Source organism: Vulpes vulpes, chromosome 8 (assembly GCF_048418805.1).
Source record: "Vulpes vulpes isolate BD-2025 chromosome 8, VulVul3, whole genome shotgun sequence".
NCBI classification, from domain to species: domain Eukaryota; kingdom Metazoa; phylum Chordata; class Mammalia; order Carnivora; family Canidae; genus Vulpes; species Vulpes vulpes.
This window is the reverse complement of record NC_132787.1, coordinates 59,686,582-59,710,331: the sequence shown is the minus strand read 5'-3', so window position 1 is coordinate 59,710,331 and position 23,750 is coordinate 59,686,582. Positions and strand designations below refer to the sequence as shown.

The window sequence follows — 23,750 nt, the reverse complement described above, 5'->3', positions numbered from 1 at the left end:
CTTTCCTATATGTTTCTACCATATTGTGTTGATCCCTATCACAACACACATTGTTCTCAAATAGAGTCTAACCACTTGTGAAGGCAGGGACTCTGTTTTATCTTGTTCACTTCTGTATCTCCAGTGCCCGGCACACACTATACATTTTTCAAATAAACTTAAATGATTAAATCTCAACTTAAAGAGGAAGAAAAAAAGGAATTCATTTGCAAACTTTTTCAATTTTCTAATTTAATAGAAATAACCAAAACAATGTGGCTTTCAAACAAGGCTTTAAACTAATCTAATACAACTTCTACAACACATTCCAGAGCATTATAACAAGAAATATTTACAGGCAGCTAATGTATTAAATAACCATGAAAAAGAAAATCTTGCTTTTAATACACACCAGCAAAAAACACAGGAACGGAACAATTAGAAACTGCAACCTTGTTTTAAAAAATTAAATATGATTATTTAGAGAATACAATACCACAGAAACAGCACTTTTTCTTTAAGAATCATATTGAAGGGTAGTTAATTATGTGCAAAAATAATAGTTGTAGTAATAGTAGGAATAATAATAATAATAATGAGGGGAGGAGACCAGTTGAAATACTGGAAGCAAGGAACTAGTAAGGCTGTAAATTTAACCCTTTCGTGTGTATGTCTACATAGAAAATTAACAGGCTTTCAGATTGCACATACCATTTTCATAGGCTTATATACATGTTTCACTGTGATTTAAAACATAGTAAATGCCTACATTTTTCAGACTAGGAGCAGACAAGCACTTCCTTCGTAAGACTGAAATTTAGGCCACACCTGAAAGGGAATATTGCAGTGGCACTTACAAAATCATTTCAGTGCCTTCCCACATACAAATTTGGTGAATTTAAAAGAACAGCATTTTTGACTTTAAAGATTACTTGCTAGAAAAGGGCTAAACATAATTTTGTACATTTTGTAGTATGATTATGACAAATATATCCAAATTGACCTATTTTTGAAGATAATTTTCTCAGATACAATAAAAAATATATAAAAGACCACGAAGGCAAACACAAGGAACTAAGATGAAAGATATGCTTTACATGCATTTTGGCCAATAAAAGAAACCATTATATCCAAGAGTACATGTTGAAATCTGAAATGTCTATGTAAACTGTGGCATATAAATTTTTTTTTCTTAAAAAAGTACCTTCAATTTTTTTTACTCAAATACTTACTTTTAAAAAAATATGCAACTTTCCCCAATTTTTAAAATAAAATGCCACAATATATTGTCATAAGCTCCAGCATACATTTAAATTTCTTATTTTTTTAAAAGATAGACTGGGTGATATGCATACAAACTTTCCTATAAAATCACCATCCGAGAGAGGACTATGACGTGCCTATTAGGCAACAGACTTAAAGCAGTGTTATTGCTTTATCAAGGAGGAGAGAACTGTGAGAAAAATAAAACAAAGCATCCAGGTTCAGTTCAAGATCAAACTGATAAACCTTGAAAACCTTGGATCATCTTCAGCAGATTATTAATACAGATGGTATGAATTAAGAATGATTGTTTTAATTAGGGGAGTTGGGGTAGGTGGATTTCATAAAACTACTCACCGATCCAATGCTGAGTATGCAAATAAGCAGTGCTGACTTCAACAAGAAATGAGATTTTTCTATTTCCTGTGTTGTTCATTGGAAAAGGGTAAGGGACTTAAAAGGCCAAGGAAGAGGGGGCCACAGAATCTACTCCCGTTTTGGATACTAAGAGATTGCTGAATAACATACGGTAGGCCAAAATCCAAGGGCACAGTCAGAAGACCTAAATCTACTGGCTTACTAATACTAATCACTAATAATTACATGGCAGGATACCTGCTGAGGTAATTGATAAACCTACAATTTGTACACTATAAACCTTTGCTTCTAATTAAAAGCATTATTTCTTTGGATTAACTAAAAATCTCAAAAACCATTACAACAAAAAGTGAGAGTTAACTAATATTATTTCAAATTCCCTTATATAAGACATAGAAGTCAGAAAGTACCTTGTTGATTCCAAAAAGACAAATTTCAACAGGGGATCCAATGCCTTATCATCTCTCTGTGGTCATGATTTGATATTTCTATATAGAACATGACCTATAATCTTACCATACTTTGGAATACTACATGCTTCACCTTGCAAAACAATTCTTTTACTCAGTGAATCAGCTGAACCAAGTGCTAAAACAAATGCAAATAAAGGCCAGCAGAATAGACTGAGGAACACTTTGTTCTTAGTGTTCTGATGGGTGATGGGAACTGAAGTACTACAAAACTTTGCACACTTCTTTAAGAAAAAAAAAATTTAACATCTCCAAATCTAAAATACTGCCTTTTAACAAAGAGTAATTAAATTGCCTTCAGGAATTGATATTCAATGTTTGCTTTTTTTGAAAAATAAACTAGTAGAAAAACATGAAGATATCTGAATACCAATTTAAGTTTTTATATTTTTTAACGGTTATATTAGATAGTGGCTGAACAAATCAGCTTAAGAACACAGTGATTAGTGTACAAGAAAAAAAGCTTCAGTGAAATCTAAACCCTCATTTAAGGGTGGTTGATAGCTATTTACTTAATAGTAAATTCTCAGTAGTATGAACTGTCTTCTATTAAGAGAAATGGAGCGTATTACACGTTGACAATAAAGTGGCTTTTCAAAAACCAATCTCAAAAAAAAAAAAAAAAAAAAAAAAAAAAAAAAAAAAAAAGAATTCCACCTCACATAGAAAGGGAACACTATCTTTTAAGGCCCCAAATATCAAGAAATAAATATTTACTTAAAATTTAATTTCTCCCCCATGGGTAGAACCTATGTATAAGACTTTTTCTAAGAATCATGAAAGGATTCATCTGAAGAGCAAGTGTAAAATATTAGAAATCAATGGCTTGACAAAAGGAAGTTATACTGCTACTCAGTGCTTTCCAAAACGTGCCCTTAGATATGACTCCTGATAAACTGAAATCATAAATGTGGTGGTAAAGAGGGAAATACACATAAATAAAGCATTTTAAAATGATTCTCTCCCTCGTTTAAGAAAATTCTTCTTACGTACCTGAAATTTGAGTAAAATGATAAGTTTGGTGTAAATTTTAAAGCTGAACTTACAACAAGAAGCTAAAAAGAAGCCACAGAATGAAGTTAGTCAACAGCTGTAATAAAATCAACACCACTTACATACACCATCAGAAGGCCTGAATAATATTCACGTTTACCCCCAACACTTGTTAAGAAAAGAAAAACCCAAAGGAATTTGTATAATAATTTCTTTAGAGCACTTTATTTGATTCAATATGCACTAAAAAATATTTACCTTAGACAATTATGTCAAATAATTTTTACTGAGTAGTCTACTGTCCGAACTGCAGAAGCTGAAGTTTTAAAAAGGCAAACGATTTGCCACAAATCTGCTGACGTCTGAAAAATATCTAATGGCAAGTCTTCTATTTTGGTCACTTTATATTTTAAGGTGTCCATACAAAAGTAGGACTAAATGTTTTTAATCCAACAAAAGAGAAGCCTGTACACAGTCTAGAATACACATCTTGGATCTGAGCATCACAAATGAAGAGAAGAAAAATGAAACCAAGCCAAGGTGGTTTACCTGTCTCAGGGGCTGAACTCAGGGTAGTAAAGGTGGGTTTACTCCAGTAACCATTCAAGTGGGGATTGGCTCATTTTCAGGATTTACTTACAGGCCTCTTCTAAGTCCGTTAAGCCCCCAGTCCATGCAAATGTCCCACTTGGTGGACAGATGAGTAATCTAACCCCACCGGGTTTATTTTAATAGTTTTGATATTTAACAATAAGCTGCTTCTGAAGATTTTCTGAGAAGTCTGTTCTCTATTAAAATAAGATAGAACCTCAAAATATGAATGTGAACATTAGAAATAGACAGCATATATTACAAATCCATTCTTGATAGGAACATTAGTAAGAATACACATTAGCTTAAAAAACAGGCTCAGCAAATGTTGCTGATCTGCCAGAAGTTTTAGTTCACTATTTACAAATAAGACAAAGTGAAATACAGAAAATTTTACACATTTGGTAGTTGACAGATTATTGTTTGCCAATAGTGGTCTATCAGAAAACTGATATGAAGGAAGACTGGATAAGAGCCAGTTGTCACCTTCTCAATCAAATTTAAATGTACAGAAAACTAGATTAATTTTGAAACAAACATTCTGCCTTTGATGGGAGTAACTTTATGATTAAATGATCTGACTGGGAAGTGCGATTCCATGGAAGTGTTTCTCTGGAAATGACTACTATATGATCTGCCACTGAAAAGTTACCATATTTATTTCAGCAGACCATTAAAATTGATTAAATGATCAATGATGTTTCCTAGACTCCAGGTATAAATAGAAAATAAAACTACTGTTGAGTTATTTAAACCAATAAAAAACTAAGGTCCAACAGCATCAAAGTGAGAAAAAATATAATGGATGATTCAATGCACATCTGCATTGACATCAAAGTGGAATCTGAGCAACTTTGATTTTACCTAGAAAACAAACTGGTATGTATGTGTGTGGAAGGGGAGGCATAGAAGTCGTTTTTAATAGCTGTGCACTCTTGTCCAAGAGACAATTTATCAAACGACATGACCTTCAAGTATTTACTTGTACACCAGCATCCTGCAGCAATCAATACCACATGATCACCAACATCTGCCATTCTAAAGAACCATCCTCTTTAGTAACAGAAATCTTCAAATCATTTCACTTTTACTTTTCGTTTTTTACTTTTAAAGTTGCAAATAGAGTTCTCTCCCCCTTTCTTCGCAAGAAGTGACTTCTGTCCATTACTTCAATCTAATACTGTGTAAAAGCTATCAGCTTCGTCAAGGAGGTGCCCATTGCAGGCAGGATATTCCAGCAACACTTAAATAAAAAGTTTTCTTTTCTCTCTCTTTCTCTTTTTAAAACAATTATTTAAGTTCATGTCATTTTACTTTATATGTACTGGTCTCTCATCTGACTTTAGGCGTTTTCTGCGGGGCTGTATAAAGTCTTCGTCAGAGTCCTCAGTTACCTCACCATCATCCTCTTCCTGCTCAAACTCTGGCAAAGGTGCGAAGGTCCTGTCTGAGTAGATCTCTGTGAGTTTATCTTCAAAGTACAATGCAACTGCTTTCCCTGCCTGAGCTACTTCTGAATCAGCCTGCAAGCAAAAGATAGGAATATTCACCTATTGGTAATGCATATTCCTTCACCAAGTTTGCATGGTCTGAAAAGCTTACCTTCAAATTAATCTCTTGTGTTTCTGCATAAACTTGAACAACTTTCATCATCTAAAAAGGATACCAGAGTCAAAAAAAAAAAAGGGAAATTATAATCCTTTCTAAAGTTATGAAACTGCATAGGATTGGTGACGAAAGTCAGCCATATTAGGGGGAACAAATTGCTATAACCAGATCAAGTGCTTTCTAAAATTCTATGGAACATGGAACTACTTTCTTTACAACGTTCTGTTGCTAAAGCTACTGTGAAACCTCAAGAATGGTTTCAAATTCTAAATTAGTAAAGTCAATCTGAAATGGAGGTCAAGTGAATACATCAATCTAATTAAGACCAAAAAATAAATCATTTAAGAAATGTTGCTTTTTTAAAAACTACCAAACCATCAACAAACCACTTATCAGAATTCTATCTGTATGGCAATTTGTTAACCATAAACTATTTAACTATCACTAAAGCAGATAAAATGTGTCTTCCTTGCAAATGTTAGTTAGCTACAATTCACAAAAGCACATTTATTTGAAAATAATCTAATTGGATTACACAATACGACAAAAAACTTAGGGCTGTATCAATTTAACTTCAAGTAAGTAAGGTTTTACTATACTCTCTGTGGTATACTGCTACACTATACATTTAACCTATAACGATTATTTTTTCCCCAAATTTTAAAAAGATCACCTAGATGCTTGCAGAGGTAGCTATGAGTATACTTTAAATGATTCAACATGCTTTTAGTAATAGTCATATGCCACCAAATTTCATCAGCAATAAAGAAGATCTTTTACGCTTTTGATCTTTCTAAATATTCTGTAGATTCTTATCCAATTCATTTTCTTCTCCTAGAAAAATGAAAATCTTCCTTAACCACAGGAGACTTGCCTTTTCTCAAAGAAAACAAAATTTCCTTGAAGGAGTTATGGATCACATGTTCCCTCAAGGATAGCCCATCCTTATCCTCAAAAATTACATAACCAAAATTAATGAAAGTCTTATTGCTGAGATAAGAAAACTTAACATTATATACTCTGGCCTATGATTCAAGATGAGCCACCAGTGATTAGTTTATGATTTTAGGGTTCTACATTTAATAGACTAATATTATTAATCTACATTAAAAACAAAATCAAAGGAACCAGTACAAATCCTTTTTCTAAATGTACCCTATCAAATATAAGCTGTTTATAATCATTTCCCACAAAATATACTTAACTACAGACTACTCTCTATACTTGTGTATCTCAACCCTCAACTTATTCAAAAAGGCATATCCAATATACTTCAAGTTATACACAGTAAACATACTTCTTTAGAGCTGTGATGCAATCAAATTTTACTTTTGACAGAACTGCAGCAGAAAAAAAATTTTTGAGTCAAATTAGAAAAATCTTTTGGAAAGAAAAATAAGATTAAAAAAAAAAAACAAGCAAAAACCGAAAACTAATAATCCAAGACTTTATAGTTTGGAAGCTAACATACTTCATTAAACCTTTCACAGTTCTTGAAGATCAAACGGACATCAGCCACAAAGTCATCTGGGATTTGGTAGTGTTGGGAATGTTTTTTCTGAAGCTTCTTTTTCACGGTGGATAAGTCCATTGGTTTCTTTATAATTTTATAGTAGTTTGGTATCTGAAGAAACAAATAAATAGGGATATATGAGGATTCTCCAAAAATGCCAAACTGTTTTATTTGAAAATGCACAGCATATTGATTTTGGAAAACAACATATGTTAATTATTGAATTGGCTGCTTGCAAATTTTGGGTATTGTAAATGTATTTTAAATCTTATGTCCAATCATCTATCATAAAAACTAAATCATATTCAGAATATGTGGCAGTCTAAATGGTTAATGAAAGTCCCAAAGCTCCATCTTTGGTAAAGAGCTTTGGAAAGAACACAATCAGCAAGAGTAGCCAATGACTACTGCTAAGGACACAACTGGCTCATCAGAGTTTTATGACAGCCAGGGAGTTTTTTTTTTTTTTTAAAAGGAAAGAAAAAATAAAAAGAACTAAATGTATTATTAGTAGAATGCTATCTTTTAAAAGCTATTAACTTTATATCATAAAGAACTCTGGACATAAAACAACAGAGGGAGAAAGAGTGTAAGTAACACAAGAAAAATTGTATTAACCCTTTAATAGTGATCATGCCAGGGAAAGTTCTGGCCCCAACTTTTGGCCAAAAATTTGTATCCTTGAGAAACAAATGAACTTGGAGAGCTATATAAACAGTTCATGAAAAGAAATGTTTGAAAGTTATTTTCTACTGTAAAGTCCCTGAATTTGAAGACAAACTTCCTAGTATCAAATGATTACTATTTGCATAAAACACCTTGTGTCCAGTAGGCCTTTTTGTGCTTTAAAACTCATTTCTGAGCCTACCCAGGAAACAAGTCCACTATTTAATATTCTATAACAGGTCTGGTATTCAACAGTATTTTAATTCAGCAACTGATGGTAAGCAAATGTATATAGCCTATTCTCATTCCATTTATGAAGCAGTGAGCACCCGATATTCCTTTTTTGTATGGGGCTTTAGAGCTTTTATTCCTTACAAAAGTCTCCTTTAAGATAAACAAAGAGCACGGGCTTGCAAATTTTCAGTCTTTTCTTAACCTTGACTATTCTTTATAAAAGTGGCCTTATCTTCGTAAGATAGCCAGTGTGAAAGATTCAATTTTATATTTTTATTCAAATTAATACTTACATAGAGAGATTGTTTTCTCCCCAAGGTACTGAGCCTAGAATCACAGAACTGGAAGTTTAGAAATAATTTAGTCCAATACTCCCACTGTATGTTTAAAAAAATAGAGGTAGAAAATTATGTAATTTCCCCAAAGTTATTAGGCTGGACTGGGAGAAGAAGTTAAGTCTTCTGACTCTTGGTCCAAGATTCTTTCCATTACACCTATATCCCTTATGTCCATTTTAAAAGTGAAAAGGTACATTGAAATTAAATCTTCCTGACAGCAATAAAACCTTTTAAAAACTGCGATTTTGACAAGTTAATCTCACATCTATAGAGCCCTAATAAAATTTCAGATTAGTAAGTACTTACAACATTATCAGATATTGTGCTAAAGCATTCTATAAAGGTATCCATCCTATGTGTCTTGGAATATCGAAAATGGGATAACAAATAGTAGTAGAAAAGAAAACTTGAACCTTGGAGAGGTTGAGATTATTCAAGAACCCTGAGATAAGAAGTCTTAAGGCAGAGCCAACATTCTAAAGTCTTATACTACCCTTCTTCACCAGAAATGTCCTAAAGTAAACAACTCACCGAAGCAGGAACTGGCTCCTGGAATTCAATACTTAATTCATGGCAATAGAGGTAAAGCAGAAGACGTTCACATTTCTGGCCCCAAAAAAGAAAGGAAAACTCATGAGATGTTTTTTCCCCTAATAAGACACTCTTGAGAAAGAGAACTTTATCACTACAAAGCATTACTACAATAAACTGAACATATGCCTCCTATATATTGACTTATCTAACTAAATACACACACTCAAAGAAAATCGTCTTGTTTCCCATTTAGTTTTGAGACCTCTGTTCTGCTTTAAATGAATTTTATCAGAGTGCTTCTGTTCTTAGATGATGACTAAGGTAATTTATCTACTATTTGTACAAATGGAAATGAGTCATAAAAGTCACATATAGCATTTTTGTATGAAAATTATAGATTACTAGATAATCCTAGTAATCTATAGTAATCCTAGTAATCTATAAATCATTGCTGCTGCTATTCACTGTAACGCTCTGATGCAAGCAGGACATATATTCTTTCTTTTCCTGAAATGACTCCACACAGGTCCAAAATTAGACAAAACGGTCTTCTCAATATAATTCTAAAACTCTTTTATACAATCAGAAGTAAGCTGAAATGCATTTTACATTTACAGTTTTCATTTGCTTAAATTTATTTTAATATGTCTGTACACTCTAAACAGATAGTAGACAGGGATTTTGCAAGTATATACATCAGATTAGACCCAAACACAACTGTAATGATCACAGAGCAGAGATTTTGTTTTTGGAGATGAGACTATAGACCAGCTCAGCAGAAATCTGAGTGAAAAGAGGAGAGGGGGATGCCTGGGTGGCTCAGGAATTTAGTGCCTGCCTTCGGACCCAGGGCATGATCCTAGAGTCCCGGGATGGAGTCCCACATCAGGTTCCCTGCATGGAGCCTGCTTCTCCCTCTGCCTATGTCTCTCTCTTTGTGTGTCTCTCATGAATAAAAGGAAAGAGAGAGAGAGAGAGAGAGAGCGAGAGAGAGAAAGAAAGAAAGAAAGAGAGAAAGAAAGAAAGAAAGAAAGAAAGAAAAAGAAAGAAAGAAGAGAAAAGAAAAGAAAAGAAAAGAAAAAAGAAAGGAAAGAAAAGAAAGGAAAAGAAAAGAAAAGAGAGAGAAGGAAAGGAAAGGAAAGGAAGGGAAAGGAAAGGGGAAAGGAAAGGAAAAAGGAAAGGAAAGGGGAAAGGAAAGGAAAGGGGAAAGGAAAAAGGAAAGGAAAAAGGAAAGGAAAAAGGAAAGGAAAGGAAAGGAAAGGAAAGGAAAGGAAAGGAAAGGAAAGGAAAGGGAAAAGAAAGAAAAAAAGAGAAAAGAAAAGAAAAAAGAAAAAAGAAAAGAAAAGAAAAGAAAAGAAAAAAGAAAGGGATAGAGAGAGGGAGAGAGAAAGAAAGAAAGCAAAGAGGATTTTGGATTTCATTTTTAAAGACAGAAAGCTACTGGAGGACTTTAAGCAAGGAAGTGACAGACTCATTTATATTTTTAAAAAGAACACTATGTAGGGGCACCTGGGTGGCTCAGTCAGTTAAGCATCAGACTCTTGATTTTGGCTCAGGTCATGGTCTCATCAGGGTTGTGAGATCGAGCCCCTGTATCAGGTTCTGCAGTATAGAAAACTATAGTTTAAAGAGGCAAGAGTAAATTCAGGGAATCCGAGTGAAGAGATAATTATGATAGTGCAGATGAACAACTATAATGGCTATCTCAGAAGTTGATGGTGAGGAGAAGTAAGAAAATCGTATTTTGGTCATTCCTGATTCTTTTATTTCTAACAGATTTCTGGCTTGAGCAATAGAAATAAGTGGTGATACCTTATAATGATAGGAAATGTAGAGGAAGAGTGCAGTTTTTTATATTATTTGTTTATTATTTATGTTTTTTTGAAATCAAGCTTTTGGTTGGGACATGTTAATTATGAGGAAGCTAAGATGTAAGCTAGATGTCTGGAGGTACATAGCCAGGCAACTACAGAATCCCTAATAATAAATCTAACTATTCTGACACTTACCCTTTGGTCCACGGGGCTTAACCCTTGTGCAGTTTTCCCCTTCTTACTATGTTGCAAATTATCACAATCGTATTCAACTTCTGGTTTCCCAATATCTCTGCAAAATGTGCATATCCAATCCCCACTAAAGAGGAAAACAGGCAATTAGTCCGTGTAATTCTAACAAAACTCACTCTAGAGAAGCTAGTTCTCTGGAAGTAAATCTCCAGTTTGTTTTCTTTCCTTCCCAGTTTTTGAGGGAAAGAGAGGCTCTATTCCTGTCATATCTCATAAAGTGAAGCTGTAGGAGAAAAGCTTCCCAAAACTTTTCCTACTCGTTCTTCAGTTACTTTCTAGAAAACTTTATAAAACTGGTGTCCCTGCATTTCAAAAAGGATCTCTTCATAACACAAAGTTGATAGTCAGTACTTGTGGCATAAGAGTGTCAACACCAGTACTACCTCACAATGACCCCATACACATGAAGAAGAAAAGAGTACAGGATATGGAATTCCTCGGGTATCCCATGCTGGTTTGGCATGTATTGAATATGCCAAAAATAAAACCATTCTTCTTCATGGCTAGCCAAAGCCAAAAATATACACATACCTCTGTAAGTGCAAGCACATGTATATATACCCCTTACTTTTTAAATCTGTTCAGTCTATGGTTTGTTTTTATCAGGATTTCCATTAAACCGTAAATTCCAAAATGGTGCATTCCCAGTAATTCTCCCCCTCTCCCCGACCATAAAGAAATTCTAAATCTAGAGTCTAGTCTGTGCCAACAGTTCCAATTCCTTCCAAAGTATCAGCCTTTGAGAGAAAGAATTCAGTGGCAAAATTCTAACATTCCAGCAGATGTTACTACCCAAAGGAAAGAAAAATATGAAAAGCCTTAATTACAACATCATAACGCAAACACTTTTCTTTTATAAAAGAGTAAAGTAAAAAAAGGCCCTTATTACATCTCTGGCAAATGACTAATAACCTCTCTTAAGACTTAGGTAAGAATTATGATTTCTTCAGAAAAATATTCTGGCACTGTTTATATATATATCTACCACTTTTCTAATTATTCAAAAGGTTGAATTATTCAAAATGGGTAGCATTTATTCAACTAAAATCACTGCTTCTCAGGAATCTGAGAGGAAATGTGAATGTTTTATCTATAGGCAAATAAAAGCTGGGCTTTCCCAAGAACACCATTTACTGTCACTTAAAAGGAAATTTTGGGGTAAGACTTTAGGAAGGGGAAAAATAGTCTCTGAAATCCATCAGAGATAAAATGGCATGGATACAACTTGATAAATAAGAAATGTGCACACAGCGCTAAGGCTGGCACTACCAATTAACTGCTTCCAGTGGTCAAGAAGTGGTAACTAAAAAACTCAAGATGTTGAAGGTGTTTTTACAAAGCACTTTTTTCCTTTAAAATGCCTTTTGAGAGTTTTCAAACATTAGAAAAGTAAGTTGTGGTAAGATCCAAAAGAGTTGTCTCCAACTGAATAGTATTCTTAAATGAAATTTCTGTAGACCCTATTAAGATTGATTGCAAAAGATAAAAAATTCAGCATCAATAGGAAATCAACTAATCTCTCCAACATCCCAGACCTCTGCCTCTCATAATTTAGAGTTTTATCTACTTTGCTTACACTAAATATAAACTGAAGGCCAGGAAATAGTCTATGTTTTATCATTCATATATTACTTAGATCTTGGACATTTTACCATTCAGTTATTAGTTTCTCTAGAAAATAATACCAAAGGAGTAAAAGGGTCCCTGTCTGATAGAAATACTATGCATTGGTTAGGATTTTATGGGTTGTTGTTGTTGTTGTTTTTGTAGCTTATAAAAATAAAGAACAAAAAAATCAATTATTTCACCGGTACCTTGGAAAGCTAAGAAGTGTTGGAACATGACAAGTTAGATGAAAGACCTTTGGACATTTTTCACAGCACAAGAGATCCCCTCCATTTTGGCAGACAGCACACCAGTCTTCATTTGGGTCATCATCTTTGCTACTGCCATCTCCTCCAATCCTTGACGACCTGTGTACAAGGCTTCGAATCGGGGACTTTCCATTAACAAGGCTGCTGAGCCCTGACTGTTTGCAGCTTTCATTTGTATCTGCAGGTTCAGTTTTCACATGGTTTTCCAGGCTTGCTAATGCATCCAACTCACTCTCTAGGTGCAGGTTGGTTGAGAGAGGTGGTGTCAAGCTACTCTCAGGACTGCTCAACTAAAATAAAACAAGGACAAATTCTTGAAGAAGCATTTAATCCTTATTGTATGCAGTGTGAGTGTAACGTAAAAATTATGTCAATATACAAACATATATACTGACAAAATTAATTTGGAAATGACATTAGTGACATAAAGGAATGAAAATAACCCCAAAACTATTAGGCATGTCAATGTATGATCTTATAGAGCACGCTAATATTGGTTCAGTTCGATAGTAAGAAAATGTTAAGCACATTGATTGGAAAGTGGGCATAGGGTTATACTTATCCTACAAAGAAGTGACTACGAGACCCTATTTTTCACACAAGAATCTACTGCATAGCTTTTAAGAAATGCTGTTCTGCCTACTTATCATTTTACTACTCTAAACACAAGGCTAAATCCCTCTGCTTTCTAAATCTACATATACTGTATTAAACATGCTAATATTCCAAGTTGAAATGTCTATGTGCCAACCATGTAGAATATGACACCCAAGCCTGGGCAAGAAGAAAAAATCAAGTTCAAGATTTACTGCCAGGGTAAGTAGATGGGGGTGGCCTTCCTTCACCTATATTATAAATTTTATAAAATGTTCTATCTGGAAAACTCTAAAATAGTAATTCATTAGCCAAAGACAATCATCCCATCACAAAACTCTTTGATCATTAAACTTCTTTCATGCCAGCAGCCCTAAGTCTGAGTTCACAGGTCCAGGAAAATAGTCAAGGATCTTTTGTGGCTGAGACTCAATGTGATTCCTGAGTTAATTAATAAGGTTGAAACAAAATAGAACCCGATTTAGAATCGTGGCAAAAATATTGACCAATAACAAACCAAATGATCATTTCAAATGACTCCTGAATACAATTAAATCTTTTGTGATAAATTACAGCTGATACTTAGAGGAAAAACTTGAATTACAGAAGGAGATATCCGACTTATACCAGGCATAAATATCCAAAATTAATAAATGTCCATAGGGCCACTATTCAGTCTAATATGCAGAAAATGGAAGAATTCATGAAGTGGCCTCCTTAAATCCCTGACAGCCTCAGTGGGAACTTACCATGCAGGCACTTCTCCTGCCATCTTCTGTCTTTTCTTGTTTCACAGCTCCTGAAAAGCTACATATTTCATCTTCAGTTCCAGGTTCTTGCTTGACCTTAACTTGATCAGACTTGAAACTAAGACTTGTCTTCTCAGCAGTTCTTCCTGATGACCCACAGCTAATAAAATACAAAAAATGTCACATATGTTTGACTGTAAAATGTATGTGAAATCAATTATATGAAAAAAAATGTTTATTAAAGTAAAAACAAGAAGCAATATATTAACTTTCCAGAAAATAAAGACACTTCATAATGTAGGTAAGAGAAGTATGATAGAAGCTTAGCTTCAAATTCTTTTAAAACATAGATCAAACTTTCAAAAGACCCTGAAAACATATTTTATGGTGAGGCATTTATACTAAATCATTTAAGAACTCTATTAAATAACCACTTTCCAAGACTAGTTAATATAGAATGTCAACAATTGCTTTTCTCTGTAAAAGTAGTTTTGATTCTTCTCTGCCCCCCGCTCCTCACTCCCCACCCCACAAAAGAAGCATTAATAACAGTAGTTCGTGAAGCCTCCTCAAAGGAAATTCTATTTTGGCTTTTGAGAGCAGGAAATTGGAAGAAGAGGATAACAAGTAATCAACAACTCAAGCCATCCTTATTTGAGTTAACAAAATAATAGGCTAAGAGAACAGGTATATGACTAATTGGTTCTATCTAGACCACAAAGCAAAACCACTGGCAAGAGAAATGAATAACTGATAAGACTGTACTGCTACTGAGAATGAACACCTTTTTCACTCAATATGTACTTTTCTTCTAAAAGTACTGATTATTTAAAGTATAAAAGTCATGCAAGTATTTAATAGCACTAGTCTTCAGAATGCACACACACAACCAAATTTTTAAAAAAATGTACGTAGCTTAAATCTTTCTTGCATTGTACTAAATTATTCAAACTAAGGTATATAAATCAGTCAACATTTATTCTATTTTGTTAACACACTCCACACACCACCTCCATTTCTTAGCTCTGTCCACCAAAAAGGCAGGAGAAACAATTCAGCAGCAATGAGTGCCCTAGTGCCCAGAAGACTGTCTCCAAGCACTATTTCCTCACTAACACAATCAGGATTTCTTAAGAGAAATGGTGGGCGCTAGTCCTGAGGCAGGAAATATATAAGACTAACCTGGAACATCATTTTTTAACAGGAAATAAAGGAAGCTTTCAAAGACTCCTAGGTTATACCAAAGGACTAAGGAGCTAAACTGAAAGAGCTCTGACAGGCCAAAAATGAAACAATCAGTAACCCATCAGTAAAAATAACATCTATAATAGTTTATAACATAAAATGTTTAAATATATGAGTTCACAACTGACTGAGCCACCCAGGTGCCCCTAAATATATGAGTTCATAAAGGTAATAATAAAAAAAACCTCATTGGTCACTGTTGGAAGGTGCTAGGAACTAACTCATTATTATGAAAAGAGAAATAATCTCTTATGCCTTTCTTATATCCAAATAAATAGTTGATGACAGAAAAGTTTCTCTTTTCAGAAATATTCTAAATTAGTAAACAAAACGTAGAAATAACACAATAATTAAAATATCATTATTTTTGAGGGCACCTGGGTGGTTCCATTGGTTAAGCATCTACCTTTGGCTCTGGTCATGATCTTGGAGTCCTGGGATTGATCCCCACATTGGGCTCTCTGTTCAGTGAGAAGTTTGCATCTCCTTCTCCCTTTGCCCTTCCCCCACCCCAGGGCATGTGCTGGCTTGCTTGCTCTCACTCTCTGTCTCCCAAATAAAATCCTTAAAAAAATGTTTAATTAAAAAAAATTTGTTTTTCAACCAGTTAAAAAAAAAAAAAAAAGCTAGGCAATTATCAATTAATGGTTGCTGTCATGAACAAAAAACCATCAAACATTATGTGTCCCTGATGGAAGCACATGCCACCATCAATGAAATATTCTTCCTATCCCACCTTCCCCCTGATTAAACCTGAATCGGATCAAACCTCATGATCAAAATTATCAATACACAGGGAAAAAAAACAGCACATAGTGTATTTAAATGACAAGCTAGGGAAAACTCTGTATGAGAAACAATACATTTCTTCAACATATAAACTGATTTTGACTCAATATATCTGTTGATGGCAATGTATAGAGTTCATTGGAGTTTGATTCAAAGAAACCACTTTTTTTTAAAAGGGATGTATGGCATCAAGTGGATCTCTACTGATGTTAAAGAATTAGTGTTTTGGTTTATACCAAAGTGGTTATACCACTTTTTTTTAGGTGTAATAATGGTTCTATGGTTAAAATTTTTAAAATTCTTTCAATGAGAGATCCCTGGATGGCTCAGCGAGTTAGAGCCTGCCTCTGGCCCAGGGTGTGATCCTGGAGTCCAGGGATTGAGTCCCGCATCAGACTCCCTGCATGGAGCCTGCTTCTGCTCAGACTCTCTCTCTCTCTCTCTCTCTCTCTGTTGCTCATGAATAAAGTCTTTAAAATAAAATAAAATTCTTAAAAAAAAAAATAAAAAATAAAATTCTTTCAATGATATATACTGAAATAGTCCAAGTAAAATGATAAGACCTGTGAAGTTTGTATCAAAATAATCCAAGCCAGGGGAGAATAATATATAGGAGTACAGAATAAATAAGACTGGCTATAACTTGGTAACTGTTGAAGCTGGGTGCTAAGATAGAAGTTAAATGTAATATTCTACTTTTTTAAATACCTTTTGAAATGTTTCTTAAGGAAAAGAAAACTATTAATAATGTTAACACTCACCTGCCTCGGCTGCCAGTACTAGAGGTACTAGGAGGTCTCACAGGTGTGTGAGAATTGGATAAACCTGGAAAATAATGAAAATATGAGTAGAAATGCAGGTAATATTCATAATTCTACCTACTAGTTAAAGAATTAAAGATTACTATAATGCAAGTTAGCAATTCTTGGAAATCAGACTTAGCCTTCATGTCAAATCAGGGATGGCATGTGTAACCCTTGGCAGGGCAGGCATCAACCAGCTTCTGTCAAACTATCAAACTAAGTCCAAATAGGATTCTCAGAATCCTCCTCAGAGAAATACTATCTAATCAATGAAAACTACCAGATCAAGAGAAAGCTATTTGCCATTCCATCCCAAGTCATCTGGTAAATCTCCTATTTAGATTCCTAATAATTATTCTTTCTTTTCAAAGTCCTGGAATAACTATATTAAACCTTAAAAATTCCACAACTCAAAAGCCATATTAATGAAGCATCTCATGAGAAACTCACATTTTTATATTTGAACTATTTTTGCTCTAAAAATAGCGAGGTGGTCTGTTTAACAGAAGTAAAAAATAAGTAACATTTAAGAAGTAAGTAACATTTAATTTAAACCAAAAAAATACACTCCATAACCACTTCTGCACTGTCAATCTGTTTGGACTTGCTTTAATCATTCATTCATGGTAAGAAAGTCAATAAAACAACTGGGATTTTGGAAGAGATCTGTATTTCACAGACTTAATTAGTCACAACTTTAATAATTATCAGTGTTTAAAGTTTTTGTTTTAAAACTGCAATTTGAAATTTTACTTCTTTCTTCAACTCTTGTTTTTGAAAATTTTTTTCAATATTTCATTATCTTACAAGTTTTAAACTCAGTATGAAACCAAAGAACTCTTCAACTGACCATCTATATTATAAAATGTAAGACATGGCAAGCAAATGCATCTATAAATCCAACAAAGAACAAGAATACAGCTGGGGATTGAGGAGGGGTAATTAACAACTCTGAACAGTAAATACTACAGATATATATTATTTCAGTTAGGTGAAAATTGCCAGCAGTATCTGAAGAAAAATAATTAGAAAAAGCAGTCAGGAAAAAAAAAAATGGCCTGATATTATGATGGTTAATTTTATGTGTCAACTTGGTTAGAATATAGCTACCCAGTTGTTTGGCCAAACACCAGTCTAGATGTTGCTATGAAGGTATTTTTAGATATGATTAGCATTTTAATCAGTAGATTTCTGCCTAAGCCTACCAACCTCCACAATGTGGGTGGGTCTCATCCAATCAGCTGAAGACCTGAAAAAATTGAGGTCCCCAGAAGAAGGAATTTCACCTCCAGACCCAAGCCTGTAACATCAACTTTGCCCTGAGTCTCCAGCCTGCTGACCTGCCCTATGGCTTGCCAGTCCTAACAGTCATTTGAGCCAGTTCTGTAAAACTTCACTTACTCTACACACATACCTCCTATTGGTTCTGTCTTCCTAGAGAACTCCAATACATATACAGTTGATCCTTAAATAATATGTTTGGGACATTGACCCCCTCAATGGTGCAATCAAAAATGACATATAACCTTTGACTCCCTAAAAATATATCTAAGAGATATTTTTTATTATTTATTATTATTATTATTTATTTATCTTTTATTTATTGACTAGAAGGCATATTGATACCAATTAACCTATATTTGGTACAGTACATATATTATATACTGCATTCTTATAATAAAGTAAGCTAAAGAAACTGTTATTAAGAAAATGGTAAGGAAGAGAAAATACATTTACATTACTGCACTTATCAAAAAGAATCCACATATTTGTGGATACATGCAGTTCAAACCTGTATTGTTTGAGGGTCAGCTGTAACAAAAGAAATGCCACCTCTGATGGCTTTACCTGATGATCCTGGAGACAGGGCAGAGGGTCCTGGGGAGGGATTCATGGTGCTTGTAGGCTGTGGGGGTAGGTGACTGCCTGAGATGTATCTACTTAGTAGATTATCTAAACTACTTGAACCAGCATCTTCCAACTAAAGAGAAAGAATGAAATGATAAATTTGCTTTGATTAAAGCAGAGAAGCTATTACTTTCATTAGTATAATTGCTTATGTTCACAGTTTACTAACAGATTATAGTATCAAATTTGGCTTAACTGTTGTTTCTTCAGCCTCTCCTGAGGACCCACCGAGTTTAAAGTTTTTGTGAACAAATCTATAATTTCAGCAAATACCTGAGGTAGCTCAAGACAAAACCCAATAATCCAATAAACCCTTCATGTTCAACTATGAAAATAAAATAGCTCTGACATATACTGACACTTTTGTCTTTTCTCAAAGTTGATGAAGAACCCTACTTATCAACATCCTTGTCCATCTAGTCTTCCTCTATTTCAGCATTCATAATCCTGTCAGAATCATTCACCTGAATAGAAATTTAATCATGTCCATGTCTAACTTTATTTTTTTTTAAGATTTTATTTATTTACGTATGATAGACACACAGAGAGAGAGAGAGGCAGAGACACAGGCAGAGGGAGGGACAGGCTCCATGCAGGGAGCCCACTGTGGGAATAGATCCCAGAACTCCAGGATTATTCCGTAGGCCGAAGGCAGGCGCTAAACCACTGAGCCACCCAGGGATCCCTCATGCCTTTAAACCATGGTTTAAAAAACTTTAAAAAGACTACACTCAGAAAAAAAACCCTTAGCCTGGGATATAGGGCCCCTTATTACACAGGGGCAGCCCACAGGAGAATGAGCCCTTTTCTCACTTACAGGCAGGGCAGCAGGTTAAAGCCAGAGGGCCAGACTACCTAAACCTCAACTTCCACTCTTAAAACCTCCCAACTATGCTGAAGAACTGTAATGGTGAAACAATATGTATGTAAGAAACAGTAAATACTATATAATTATGAAAATTACCTTAAGAAAAATTTTACACTATTCCAAAAAAAGCAAACTATTCTTAAATAAGTGAAAATCTTGCTTATCGGTCTCCTTGTGCTCATACTTGGCCTTTTAATCTTCTCTCCCATCAGAGGCAAGATTACCTTTTATGCAAATCTACTTCTTATTCAAGACAGAAAACACATACATTTACTTCTTTCCTTTCTTCTCAAAATTGCACTGATTTTCATGGTTATAAAATAGAAAAGGATGTCATCAAAGTAGAAACTTTAAAGAAAATTACAGAAATAAAGCAAGGTAGAATCGGACTGATAGAAAAATGATCAAAATAAACCAGCTCACAACATACCACACACAGGCCAGGGAGGACTCTTCTAAAAAAATAAATAGGTCTTTCTCATTAAAGCCCTTAAAAAACCTCCTATCAGAAACATAAAGGGCTAAACGTGGGAACAGGCAGTGGGCTCAAAAGGGGGGCAATGAAGGGCTCTATGAGGAGTTGTGCCTGCCCGGTGATCACAGCTGTTGGCAGATAGTTCACTTGTAAGCTGTAACTTTAGGAGAATTCCTAGCTGCAACTAGTCAACTGGAGGGTTTCTGGAGGGTGAGCTCATAATATGGGCCACAGATGGAAATTGGGACAATGTCACACATGAACACAGAGGAGGGGATGATTCAAAACAGACAGGAAAGACCCAGATTACCTATAACCTCTACTCCCATTCCTTCTATACTCTCCTACCTGCAATTTATATCTCTGGCCAGATAGGCCTAAGGCTAGAAGACAGGACTGATTAGGAAGAGGCAAACTGGGAGTACATAAAAGGGCCTCCATAATGTCACTACAGCCTCCAACAGGGAAATATTAGCTGAAGCACTCTCCCCCAGGTTTCACTAGACCTGGATGAAGAGTCAGCATTAATAAAGTTATAAGTCTAACTTGAAAAACATTAATTCATTTATTCATTACATCAGTGTTTTTTGAGCATCCTTGAGTAACTACATAGATTATATGTTATATAATTTCTATGAATTAAAAGGAAAAAGACAATCCACAGAAGAAATACAAATCATCACTGAAACTAAGAAAAGGCAACCAAGCACACAAATAAACCAAATGTAAATGAAATCAATAATATCTTTTTACCCAGCAGATTGGTAAAGATGGGGAGGAAAGACTGATTTATTTAGACAGTACTAGGAGCACAGTACAGAAATGGGTATCCCGTAACATTTAAATCTACATGAGTATCAGAAATAGTTTTCCCAAAATGTCATAATATCCAATACAGTATCCAGATAAATAGTTGCTAAGTATGTCAAATATGAAAAATCCTTCTAAGAGATTTCATTTATTTATTTGAGACAGAAAGAGCACAAGCGGGGGGCGGGTGGGGAGGAATGGAGGACGGAGGAGGAGAGGGAGAAGCAGACTCCCTGATGAGCAGAGAGTCCAATCTGGGGTTTGGGAACTTGAGATGGTGACCTGAGCTGAAGGCAGATGCTTAACAACTGAGCCACCCAGTTGCCCTGAAAAATTCTTTATAAAGAATAAATCATTAGAATATTACATCAACTGGGGCACCTGGGTAGCTCAGTCAGTTAAGCATCCAACTTTTGATTTCAGCTCAAGTTCCTAATCTCAGAGTCCTGAGATTGAGCCCCATGTCTTAGTGTGGAGTTCTGCTTAACATTCTCTCTTTCCCTCTTCCTCTGCCCCACCCCCCTGCACTCACATGTGCTCTCTCTAAATAAAATCTTTAAAAAAAAAGGATCATAGCTATTAATTATAATCGAATCTGAACAGAATCTAATATTCATTTATGTATTCAAAAAGTATTCAGGTTCATCATGTATCAACTCAAGGTGTAAATTACAAACATGCATTATCACTATGCTGGAGATGGGCAACAGTTCAAAATAAATGTAATTTAGGTTGAGAGAATTCTATTTAAATCACCTTCTAATCCATACTTGATGGCTATCATAACTACTATTAAGATATATCAACAAAACTCCAAAACTGCCTTTGAATTTACTTCTGACTTACATCACACAGTTAATGCTATCCTGTTTACTTCCTGTGTAGCCTCTGTCAGGTTTATTCTTACTATACCATGAAAAGTAGAGGATAGGACAGAAAGCAAGTGATTCTTAAAGAGAGGATAGGTTTCTTTCCCTTTCTGTTCTTGGTTCATATGGTTAACTATTTCTTACTATAGATGTGCTTTCATGGTAACCACCTCTACTTTTAAAAGTAAAGGACAGTAACAAGTGTTGGCAAGAATGTGTAAAAACTGAAATCCTCAAACAATGTTGGTAGGAACATAAAATGCAGCCTCCACTGTGGAAAACAGTTTGGCAGTTCCTCAAAAGCTTACACATACAATATATGACATGGCAATTCTACTCCTGGAAATTTACCACAGAGAACCAATAACCTGTGTTTATGCAAACACTTGTATAATCTGTTCACAGCAGCATTATTCCTAGCAGCTAAAAACTAGAAACTCAAATGTCCATCAACGGATGAACCCATAAACAAACATGCTATATCCATACAACAGAATACTCAGCCATAAAAAGGAATTAAGTACTGATGCAGGCTATAATATGGATGGACCTGAAAAACACTGCTAAGTGAAAGAAGCCAGACACAGAAGGCCATGTATTATAATCCCATTCATGCAAAATGTCTAGAAGAGGCAAAAACATAGAAACAGAAAGTAAATCAGTGGTTTCCAGGGGTGGGAAAGAAGGAAACATGACTGCTTAATGGATAGGGTTTCTTTCGGGGTAATAAAAATGTTCTGGAAATAACGGTAATGGTTCACAATCTTGTGCATATACTAAAAACCAGTGAACTGTTCATTTTTAAAAATTGGATTTTCTGGTATGTGAATTATATTTCAACTTTTAATAGGTGATAAAAAGGAAACTCTTAATATGATGCCAGCTTTTCAAAGATGTGTAGCATCTATACTTCTTCCATCTGATCTCTGTCAGCACCAAATGAAGATCAGAGTAGCATGAGCAAATTACACTAAGTAAAATATTAGTATACTTCCTTTTCCTTTTGAAAGTTTTTTAAGACCTGGAACCACGCCTTATTTATCTTTTTATTCTCAGTCCCCAAGGACTTTAGCATATACTAAGTATTTAGCAAGACCTGAATGATTCTTTTAACACTGTACATGTCTCTTAATACTGTACCTTTCCAGGCCTACAATCCTGAACTACCTCCCTACTATCTCTATGGACAGTGGGGAGAAAACCAGACTTGTAATCAGAAGCCTGAGCTTTGAATTCCAACTTTTCCATGTATTGGGTGACTAGTCACTAACCTTTCTTACTCTCATCCATAAAATAGGGATAGCACTTATCATAAGATGGTTTTACATATTAAACTGCTATACAGCCTGTGAAAAGTAGTTTGTAAACTATAAGCTTATAACTCAGAAATTCTATTTTTTAGGGGCACCTGGATGGCTCAGTCAGGTAGGCATCTGACTCCTGACTGTGGCTTAGGTCATGATCTCAGGGTATTGAATGGAGCCCTGCTTTAGGATCCACGCTCAGCAGGGAGTTTGCATGAGATTCATTCCCTCTGCCCCTCTTCCTGTTCAAGCGTGCTATCTCTTTTTTTTTTTTTTAATTTTTTATTATTTATTTATGATAGTCACAGAGAGAGAGAGAGAGAGAGAGACAGAGACACAGGCAGAGGGAGAAGCAGGCTCCATGCACCGGGAGCCCGATGTGGGATTCGATCCCGGGTCTCCAGGATCGCGCCCTGGGCCAAAGGCACGCGCCGAACCGCTGCGCCACCCAGGGATCCCAAGCGTGCTATCTCTAATAAATAAATAAATCTTAAGAAATTTTATTTTTTATAGATATGTTCCCACGTTTCCCATTCTATATGGTCTAGTCCTCTCAGCAACAATACAACTTGAAGTTAAAGAAACATCCTTTAAAACTAACTCTAATAAAACCCATTAAATATATTAAAATATTAAAAGGCAATCAAGGGCCCCAGTGTCTTAGTAATTTCACTGCTCTTTGATCCTATGGTGACCCTTGATTCTGAGTAACTTACACAATGCATGAGATGATGACTTGGTATAACTTCAAAGGTTAGAGACACCTGGGTGGCTCAGTGACTGAGCATCTGCCTTTGGCTCAGGTCATGATCCTGGGGTCCTGGGATTG

At 35.0% G+C, this 23,750-nt stretch overlaps 1 protein-coding gene across 2 annotated transcripts in view; it reads right to left on the bottom strand.

The window, feature by feature from the left end:
• Window positions 1-211: 211 nt before the first annotated feature.
• The window catches only part of TRIM33 (tripartite motif containing 33), a 119,578-nt gene continuing 96,039 nt past the window's right edge, over window positions 212-23,750 (bottom strand). Inside the window, exons 12-20 of one of the 2 annotated variants that reach the window (XM_025994727.2) lie at window positions 18,536-18,668; window positions 16,646-16,709; window positions 13,851-14,010; window positions 12,448-12,797; window positions 10,577-10,700; window positions 8,565-8,639; window positions 6,754-6,906; window positions 5,277-5,327; window positions 212-5,197 (exon numbers count right to left, since the gene is read on the bottom strand). In XM_025994727.2, the coding sequence (XP_025850512.2) occupies window positions 4,985-5,197; window positions 5,277-5,327; window positions 6,754-6,906; window positions 8,565-8,639; window positions 10,577-10,700; window positions 12,448-12,797; window positions 13,851-14,010; window positions 16,646-16,709; window positions 18,536-18,668 (1,323 nt within the window). In that variant the 3' untranslated portion in view covers window positions 212-4,984. The remainder of the gene's footprint in view (window positions 5,198-5,276; window positions 5,328-6,753; window positions 6,907-8,564; window positions 8,640-10,576; window positions 10,701-12,447; window positions 12,798-13,850; window positions 14,011-16,645; window positions 16,710-18,535; window positions 18,669-23,750) is intronic. The other variant, XM_072766824.1, reaches the window with a different exon arrangement.